The sequence below is a fragment of the Stylophora pistillata genome, chromosome 10 (genome assembly GCF_964205215.1).
Source record: "Stylophora pistillata chromosome 10, jaStyPist1.2, whole genome shotgun sequence".
Taxonomy (NCBI): domain Eukaryota; kingdom Metazoa; phylum Cnidaria; class Anthozoa; order Scleractinia; family Pocilloporidae; genus Stylophora; species Stylophora pistillata.
This window is the reverse complement of record NC_142528.1, coordinates 17,308,571-17,319,000: the sequence shown is the minus strand read 5'-3', so window position 1 is coordinate 17,319,000 and position 10,430 is coordinate 17,308,571. Positions and strand designations below refer to the sequence as shown.

The window sequence follows — 10,430 nt, the reverse complement described above, 5'->3', positions numbered from 1 at the left end:
CAACTTCAGCTTGTGTTACAGGTATGAGACAGTCAGTAGCTCCTGAATACTCAGGTGAAAAGAACACGACATCTTGCACTCCTGAGACTGTGTCATGCCTTGAATGCCATAATTATAGGATGGCTACTATAGTGATCTTTAACATAATCAAGATCAGCAATGGAAAATCAAACACTTCTAGTTAAAAGTGTCACCCAAGTTGAGCAACCCAGACTCTGACATATCTGAGAAAAGGAAATCTACTAGCTAGAATTGCTACCTTTAATGAAAGACCACCAAACTTCAACCTGTTGGTTTGCTGGAGACAAGCCATACCTGTCAGCCTTTTCTACAGGATATTCGTCTCAATGTGTTGCCCTAGGACTACATACATTGTATTGCTGCGAAAGTCACATTTTCTCTTCCACAAATTGATCTTACAATCCTTGGACAACATTTCAAACTTTGAACTGTGTCTAAATAAAGCTAGTAAAAATTTGGTCCTGTGGACACATAGTTGACAGTAGTTTCATCAAACTACTGGATCTTCTTTCTTGCAAGTCATCAGGAACAACTTTTCTTTCGTCAAACAGGCAACCAAAAATTGAGGAAAATGCACATGCCAGATATTTCTGCAACCTGCGAGTCTTCCTGCACCTTCAACTGCTCTTCTACTTGGTGTCCTTTTCTGTTCGGTACTAGATCAATCAGCCTTCTTTTTGCAAGTGTTCTCAGGTGCATCTTGTAGGCATTCTTCTCGAGTAAAAGGATCAGTAACATAATGATAACCACAATGGAACATTTCTGTTATAAAATCACTTACTAGTACTCCAAACAAATCATCCCTCATCTCAGATTTTGGCTCATCCACTTTTACGTTAAGCTCTTTAACACAAGAATAACAAATGTTTGCAGTGCTGGAAAAAGCTTTAGCAGCCCAATTGGTACAAAATATCTTCACCTGTGCTAGTTATTACAGCATCGCCATTCCCACCATTTTGGACATTGAATGGCTAGTACCAGTCTCTCCTGATTCCTGCATACAACTCTTACTTATTTTTATGCAACTTTTACTTATTTGCAGCAACTTTTACTTTTAATTGTTTTCAAGAAGCAGGAACATTTATTTGTTTCCAGCAGCCATCATTAATTTTCCATAATATCTGCTATTTTATGTTGGAGCTTTTACTAATTTTAAGCAACATTTATTCATCTTCCATAATGTTCTATTCTTTTTGCATCAATATCTACTTGTTTTCATCTACATACATTCATTTGCACCAATATGCATTTGTTTGGAGCTGTCCCCTGTGGACCACCATACTTTTCAATTGGATTAGTACATCACATGTTTAAAGGCCACAACATTTCTAGAGTCAGTAACAAGAAGTGGCCAACTCCCAAAGAAACAGAGAAGATAAGATGGGAATATGCAGGCCACTAACAAAATTTCCTTTGTTTCATTCCTTGAAAAACTTATCGCTTACACAAATAGCATAATGGGAGATTGCAAGTCATGCAGTGTTTCCCAGCTTTTGGAAAATTGCCCTACACTGCACAATATGGAATCTCTGCATACTGGTCATTACTGAGCATAACAAAAACCTATGGTTCACTTTGCCACACCCACAACTTCAACACCTAGCTGTATTGGAATCAACTTTTGAAATAAAGGAAGCAATGACACCAAATAATATCAAGCTCGTGATTTTCAAAGAAAACAAAGAAACCATTGATCAAATATCTTGGCATATTCATTTGCATCAATATATATTTGTTTGGGGCTGTCCCCTGTGGGCCACCATTCTTTGCAGTTCAATTAGTACAACACATGTTCCAACCCTAAATGTACACGTATGAGCTCAAAGGCTGCAACATTTGTGGAGTCAGCAACCAGAAGTCGCCAACTCCAGAAGAAAGAGGGAAGATAAGAGAGCTTGTATTCCTTATGTTGATATTGAAACACGACTTGCAGTGCTTTGTTTACTACATGGAACATCATGCTTGAGATGTGTCACTCGTCCACCACTTAATGGATTAAGAATTACAAAGTAATGCATTCCTTAGATTTTACGCTCAATTTGATATCATTTTGAACCAAACTATGACAAGATTACACTATAGGTAAGTTTGTTTACAATAATTATGTAGCTTCATGCTGGTCGAGTTTGAGTGATTAATCCAACAAAAGCTAATTAAAGTTTATCTATTGAGCTAAGAAATACATTACATAAAAAAATAATTGCTTTTTAACCATGAGCTAGTTTTGTTGGAAAAGGAGGTGAAACAAGCGACTGAACTACAAACACACTAGCTGCACGAAATAGGCAATACCCAGCGTGCTCTGCTGGAGTTTGACCCATGTTCAAAATGGTAGATTTTACCACAACAGTATGTAACGACCGTTTTTATTTTTTAAATTGAGGTTAATTCTTTACCAAAGTAAACCTGGCAACTTCTTGCCATTTTCTGTCCTTTGTTACCGTATGTACATCACTGTCACTGTGTGGCAGGTATTAACTACCGCTGTATTCAAACTAGCTTCAAACTAATAAATTATCTTTAGCAGTGAACCAAACAACAGACTGTCAAAACTTTTTATGCATCTTTCTCAAAGGTTGATCTGAATAGTGTACTTGAAAAACAGTAGGTGTTTAACTTTAACACCACTAACGTAACGAAAGTGGTTCGCAAACCTTTAGGAAGGATTCATCCTGTAAAGCGTGATCAGGTGTGACTAATATGCGTCCCGACCGCGAGCATTCGATCGAATATCTTCCTTCCATGACTCCAGGAACCTTAAGTCTGCAATATTAGGACAAACAAGTTGGAAAAGAGTTAGAAATAGTCGTTACACAGAGATTCCGAAAGCCACTGAGATCATGTTTGAAGTCCAAAACGATATTCTATCACACCTACGTGTTGCCACCGCATCATCGTGTAAGCGAGCTATGAACTGAGCAACGGAATTTCCCTTTACAAAATCTAACTTACCCGGCCATCTTGAAGTTAAGAACTACTGGCAGATTGCAATTACTCAATGAAAGAAACGCTCCTCCAACAAGGTTAACTGGACTGAACTATTCATGCTAGCGAGATGTGGTCAAATGTATCACCTTAACACAATCACGTGTCTCCCTCCGGTGTAGGCGACGAAACCACAGTCTACAGTCAGCGGTTTTTGTTCTCATTTCATTTTATGGAGAATATATTGTTATCATTATGACTATCTTTAGTTTAATTGTTATTATTATTTCATCACCATCATGATAATTTTCTTCCTCGTAAATCGGCCTGGGAACGCATACTTATCTGTGGTTTTCGATTCTCGATTCCCGAGATCTCAGAGTGATCAGGCTGATTTTCTCAGTCGTGTTTATGCGCAGACGATTGGTACCTTTCACATCTCGATTCACCGGATTGACTCAGTTTGGGGCCCTCATTAAATAGATCGCTTCGCAAATCAAACGAATGTTAAATTTCCTCTTTTCAATTCAAGATTTTGCCGTCCAGGATCTAAAGGCATTGATGCCTTTGTTATGAGTTGGGCCGGAGAAAATCACCCTGCTTGTCCACCTATCTGCCTCATTTTCCGCGTTTTATTACATAGGGTAATTGTAAGGCGTCAGGGTCTCTTATTGTTCCATTGGGGCATTCTGCATCTTTTTGGTCGATGATTTGTCCACAAGGAAATCGTTTCGCTGAATTTATTTAAAAAATTTATTAATTTTTATTTATATATCAATTACTATTTGATACAATGAATATATGAAAGTTCATATATTTTGAACTGCGGTTATAGATACGTATGATGCACGATTCTCGCAGTAGAGAGCGCTATTTATGCAATAGCGAAAATCAGACCTGAAAAAAATCAGGCCTGTACGGGATTCGAACCACTGACCTCTGCGATACTAGTGCAGCGCTCTACCAATTGAGCTAACAAGCCAACTGGGAGCAGGCCTGGTGGGTTCACTCTTTTGTTATTAGGTGGATGTTTTCTCTTGTCTGTTCTTTGTCTGTTAGCATTATTTATTTTCCGATGCGTTCCAGTCGGAAATGTTGATGGAGTTCTTCTCGTCGGTCCCTGCGCACTCGATAACCACAGCCTCTTTAGCAAAGAGCACCGTTCTGGCTTCAAAAGCGGGTGGCACCGTACGCACCTTCCATGTAAGGTTCAAACGATGGAAACGATGGGCTTTGTCAAATTACGTCTGCTGTTTTCCTATTAATTCCTTTCAAGTCGCAGTTTACTCACAGTGTCTGCTTAATGAAGCTCCTTCTCTAGCTCCAATTCTTAGCGCTGTTTACAGCATTGATTGGGCGCAGCAGATGGCTGGTTTATCAAAAATGTCCACACACCCTCTGGTTTCTTCGATGTTTAACGCATCTCAGAGAATTTTGGGTAGGCCAAAGGTCAAAAAGTATCCCGTGACCCACGAGATGTTACAAGTGTTCGTGAAATCAAAGATAACAGATAAGTCTCCGTCTCTTCCTGATCTCAGATCAGTCGCCCTCTGCTTAATTGTACATATATAAATGTTGTGCCGCGTAGCACTAAGAACACAAATGATGGAACAGAGAATTAACTCTGAAGCGTAAATAAAAGTGCTAAGAGAAACCCATGAGAAACCCACACGAGGTAAAGAAAAAATTCTTGTGACCGCGGTGGGAATCGAACCCACGACCGAAGGGTGGTTCCCTGATACCCTTTGCTAGAGCTAACGCTCAGTGGATTTTTCGTGGGTTCACTCAGCACTTTAATTTACGCTTCAGAGTTAATTCTCTGTTCCATCATTTGTGTTCTTAGTGCTACGCAGCACAACATTTATATATGTACCCTTACTTTCTCTTCGCCGCGATTCACCATCTTAATCGACCTTGACTTTCTCTGTCCAACCTCATGGCTTAGTCGGCAGAGCAACGGTAGATCTAATCCGGAGGTCGTGGATTCGATTCCCACCGAGGTCACTAAAATTGTTTCTTTACCTCGTGTGGCTCCCCGATACGCTTTCCTAGGGCTAACGCTCAGTGGGTTTTTCGTGGGTTTCACTCAGCACTTTAATTTACGCTTCAGAGTTAGTTCTCTGTTCTATCATCTATGCTTAATTGGTTACGCGAAGTTTTCCGTTTAAGTGAATTATGTCACATAAAGGCCTGCGATGTAAATTTTTTCCCCTCGTGCGTTTCTGTTTCCCTCGAATCTTCCAAGACAGATCAATTCCGAGATGGGTCGTGGCTTATTCTCGCAAGGTCAGACCTTCAGACTTCCAAACGACTGCACATCCTCAAGGTTTTGAAGCGCGTTGGAGTCCCTCCAATGGATCTTGTCACCGTCTATAGCGCTCTGGTTCGCTCTGTTCTAGAGCACTCTTCTGTTGTCCGGGCTACCTGCCTTCCTCGCTTCCTCATTGAGCAGCTCGAGGCTATTCAGAAGAGGGCCCTGCGAATCGTATATCCTGACCTCCACTATTAACAGGCCCTTGTGCAAGCCAACATTACCAGTTTAGAGGATAGACGCGCCCACCTGTGTCTCAAAGTGTGGCACAATATCAAAAATAATCCGGCCGCCAGCTGCACCGTCTCCTCCCTCCCATGCGATCCGAGTGTCACTATTACCCAAAACGCTTTGGTTCTAGTTTTTTTCCCAGCAATGGCGAAAATCAACTTATGAGTTTGGTTATCTCTATTATAGAATTCTATCTATATCTGAATTGTAAATAATTTATAAATAGCCTCAAGAGCCATAATTGGGACAGAGAGCGAATCTGAAGGCGTGGCAGGGAGATGTGAATTTCACAAAAGTTATTTTTAGAGTTACAATTAAACGGAAGTCTAATTCCTGGGACGTCCGCACATCTTAATTGAAGCGCGCCAACCCTTTTATTTATAATATGCATTGTAATGGCGACTGTTGAATATTCACTAGCGACTAAATACAGGAATGGCTCCGACCTGTAATTGGATGATAAAATAGTAAAAGTTAATAAGTTACATCTTAACTCCTTGCACGTGAGTATTGTTTAACCGTGTGTCTCCAAGCGGAACAGTGAAATAACAATGCGAGCGAAAACACCGATGTGTCAAACAAGAAATGGTTACTTACATAGCGAGGGAGGGCCTTTCATGTTCTGCGAGGTCGTTCAGCGGTGATCCGGCGATGACTAAGTTATCCGCTGACAAATTCCTCTGACTAAACTCCATTGGTCAGTCTGGGCTCAGTTCAGGCGAACGATCAGAGACTGGAGCCATTCCTGTATTTAGTCGCTCCAATTGGAGCGACTAAATACAGGAATGGCTCCAACCTGTAATTGGATGATAAAAATAGTAAAAGTTAATAAGTTATATCTTAACTCCTTGCACGTGAGTATTTCCTTTTTTCAGGTATAGTAGAGTTGTTAAAAATTGCCAAGCGAAATTAAAGTAATCCGCGACTTTCTTCATTTCTGTGTTGTGCAAAAATAGACGAGGAGCCCGATGAATGGATTTGTCTTTCATGTGAATAATTTTCCCAGAAAGTCAATGTGGAAAGAGCACCATATAACCCCACGCAATAATTATGCATTCCACTTCTTTGTCTTTCTCAACAAAACTTTAAAAACAAAGTCTACTAGTCTGAATGCATAATTAATGTATGGGTTGATATGGTACTCTTACCAGTCAATATTCTACGAAGAAAACTCCCCCGATTGCGGTCAAGCCACATTTCCCCAGCAGAGCATACTGTAAATTAAAAATATCGGTCGGAGCGTCACATAACATTGCGTGATTTTCGAAACGTGACATGCAGTTGCAGCATTAAACTTTAGACATCACATGGCCTTGTATTAATTTATGAGGGCTCCATTCACAAGCATTGTAATGTTCAACTTAGGAAGAACTTGATAAAAAGCTCTTTCGATTCTATTTCAGTTTAAGATTTATTTCGCCAAAAAGAAATAAAAAGAAAATTAATAAACGCATGAGTCGGAGCCATTCCTGCCAGCGGTGAAATACAGGAATGGCTCCAGTCTCCAGTTGTCCACCTGAACTGAGTCTGCACTGAATAAATGAGTTTAGTCAGCAGAACGAGTCAGCAGATGACTTAGTCCTCTCCCGAATATCGCTCAACGAGAAAGGTCTCCCCTTCGTTATGTAAGTAACCACCTCTTGTTTGACACATCGGAGTTTTCAGTCGCATTGATATTTCCCTGTTCCGCTTGGAGACACACGGTTAAATAATACTCACGTGCAAGGAGTTAAGATGTAACTTATTAACTTTTACAAACTTTTACTATTTTTATCATCCAATTACAGGTCGGAGCCATTCCTGTATTTAGTCGCTAGTCACCTCCACGCGCGACGCCATTTTTTTCTCACATCTTTTCTTGGATGATGACTCTTGACATCACCGATTAAAGTTTGCGGACCTCTCGGAAAACCATCCCCCGACAAATGCAAGGGTCTAAATAACTTTAGTGAAATTCACATATCCCAAGGGCCTGACTGGGCGTTTCCGTCTCTGTCCCAATTATGGCTCTTGATAGCCTGTAATCCCAGTCCCTTTTAAACAAATTTTATTTCATTTCTTGTTGTAACTTATGTAAGCACGTTGTAATTCATAGTCTTTGTGCCACTATGTGTATTTTAATAAACCATCATCATTATTATTATAAGACTGAATAGTACCTCTTGTTTGGCCAGGTACACCGGCTGAGGATGCTGGGTTGGTGTAACGATTATAAGGTTGTACCAGAGGCACTCTCCCGGGGATAAGTGCCCTCGCTTGTTGATGAAAGTGATTTCAATCCCAGCAGCGGCTAGGCAGACTTGATGCCTTTCGACCTGTAATAGTTTCCATATGAACTCGAGAAGGTAAATGTAAAGGTGGTTTAAAGTGTCTATACGGCCAACGGGGTTTTTATTGTTTTGATATCTTTAATCTGTAAGAAAGTATTCTCAGAAAAAAAAAGTTCATTCTGACGCCTCTTCACCCTAAAATCGAGCCTTAAAGTTCCCGCTTCGGCCACGCTCAATGAAGTTGACCGCGTAAGGGAAGATTGGCGATGAGTGACGTCACTCCAGGAGCGTCTCGAGCGTCGTGTTGTTACTTTGCTTGACAAACGCTGTACTTTTACAACACATCTATCGGACATATCCATGTCGCCGAAAACTCTTTACCTTACTGAAAAAAACAGTGAAATGAACCACTGGCGGGATTTGGCGCGTTCCTGACTTGACGTCACGACCCATTCTGAACCCAATCTCTTTTTTTGCCCCGACTCACGGTCACCTTCAATGGGCGTGGTCAAAGCGGGAAGTTTAAAGCTCGATTTCAGGGTGAAGACTCGTCAGAATCCAATTTTTATTCAAGAATACTTTTTTACATGTTAGATACATACCAAAACTATGAAAACCCTGTTGGCCGTATAGACACTTTAAAATGGTCCCTGTCTGTTTGATCTGTGTTGTGCTCCTATAAAAAAAAAAATGGAAAAATTTTCAATTGAAATTTCGTACACGAGAAACTCTTGCAAACCATTATATTGGTCGAGTTAGGTCTCGGAAATCTATAATTAAGTGATTCATTCAAAAATTATGTTAAGCTTTGTTTACGAGTTGGAGATTTGCGTTCGGTAACTTGGAACGTTTTATTTGTGAAATGAAATATAAAATAATAAATAATAATAAAAACTTTATTTAAGTGTCAAATGTAATTAACTGTACAAGCACAGGCTAATTGGGGACACTAATCTAATCAACGATCGTTAATCAATTAACAATATAAATTCTAAAATCTAAAAAAAAAAAAATAATAACATTAATATCACGACCTGCAGAGATCGCAGCAGTCACTATTATTAACTAGACTGATACTCGCAACATCTAACTTACGTAGGGTGGTTTTCAACGACTGGAGGCTAGGTGATTGTTTGACCAGGTTGTTAAGTCTTCCATAGCGAAGGTCCGAAATAACGTATTGAGTGTTTCCCATTGTTAACAGTATTGAATCGAGGTAGATTGAAGTCTTTCTTTCTCAGATTGTAACTTGAACTATTTAAGCTAAAAATTTCGGCCACATTGGTGGGGGAATGCTTATGCTTAACTTTATACAGAAGGATAGCAATGTCTTGAAGTCTACGATTATACAGTGTAGGTAATTGTGATCTTTTGAGCAGTGTCTCATAGGTATCTGACTTTGTTCTATACACTGCTCTTAACACGCGTTCTTGAAGACGTTCAATTTTCCTGCAGTCAGAAGCTTTGCAAAAATGCCATATTAAGTGACAATAACTGAGTAAGGTAGGGTAGGATAGAAGACTTAAAGATGGTAAGCCAAGCTGGACAAGGAATAAGATTGCGCAGGCGCATAAAGACTCCCACTTTCTTGCTTGCTCTCTTACACAATTCACTGATATGATCACTAAAGTTTATTCTGTTGTGGATGCGGACGCCGAGTATTTTGATATGATCTGTGTTAGTTATGACCTTTCCATCTATGCAAATATCGTTAAATTGTCGGTAAACTGTTGTTTAAGGCTGGTCTTTCTCTGTTTGCTGTGTAACGATCGGTCTCAACACTGATACTACCTTGGTGGAGCACGAAGAAACAGTAACAATGTCAAGTAACCAACGTAAAGATGATAAATAAAAATAGAATGGTGTTATCGTTGTCACTTAATTCTATCGGACATTTCCATGCAGAACGTGGCCGAACTAAGTATCTGTGGCGTGACTTGAAAACGTTTCATAGGAATATGAATTATTCAAGTGCGTTGTTCACGCTGTCTACCAAAGAACAACTTTAGAAAATTCTGCATGTAGGCGAAATGTTGATCGGAGAGTCGTACCGTTTCTCCCTTCTGTCGTTTATGTTGGAGATTTGCTAACTTAGACAAACATGGCTTTCTTAGGGCAAAAAACATTTATTTGTCTTTGATTTGATTTGTTATCATCACAGTTTACAATCAAGAGACTGTAACAGGAGAGGAGATTTTACAGTCAAACTAAGTGATGCGTACCCCTTAAGATTACATTAATGTAATGATCATTTGGATTTTGAACCCGCCAGTCGTTTCAAGAATGCAGTAAGAAATTGATTATTTGATTATTGAACCCGCTAGCCGTTTCACGAATGCAATAATGGATTGATTATTCGAACATTGAACCCGATAGCCGTATCCGTTTTGAAAAGGCGCGGATCATTGCTCAAATTAGAAGTCCATTTCTGAAGTCCAACAACATTGTTCTATTTGACGAGGAGTCCTGAATATGAACAAACTGCACTGTAAAAACAATGCGAAAACAGTCTATCGCAAATATTAACGAGATAAAAAAAAGTCTTGCGATGGCTTCACTCGTAAGCTATTTTTTTCGACCATGAATACACACAAGAACTTCTAAAAGTTCGTCAAGATGTAAATAGGCGAAAAAGCTCTCGATAACATTCCATTTACAACATTTACAAGAAG

At 39.7% G+C, this 10,430-nt stretch overlaps 1 protein-coding gene and 1 long non-coding RNA gene across 3 annotated transcripts in view; one reads left to right on the top strand and one right to left on the bottom strand.

Annotated features, from left to right (window-relative positions):
* Positions 1–3,115, bottom strand: part of LOC148722040 (uncharacterized) — an 11,909-nt gene extending 8,794 nt beyond the window's left edge. Inside the window, exons 1-3 of one of the 2 annotated variants that reach the window (XR_015992630.1) lie at positions 2,974–3,115; positions 2,676–2,784; positions 1–732 (exon numbers count right to left, since the gene is read on the bottom strand). The exon at positions 1–732 is cut by the window's left edge and continues 376 nt beyond it. This is a non-coding gene — a long non-coding RNA (uncharacterized LOC148722040). The remainder of the gene's footprint in view (positions 733–2,675; positions 2,785–2,973) is intronic. The other variant, XR_015992631.1, reaches the window with a different exon arrangement.
* Positions 3,116–4,038: 923 nt separating this feature from the next.
* LOC111329730 (uncharacterized) lies at positions 4,039–4,563 on the top strand. Its single transcript, XM_022934495.2, has one exon. It carries the CDS (start codon positions 4,039–4,041, stop codon positions 4,516–4,518), a length of 480 nt encoding a protein of 159 aa, XP_022790230.2. The 3' UTR covers positions 4,519–4,563.
* Positions 4,564–10,430: the final 5,867 nt, after the last annotated feature.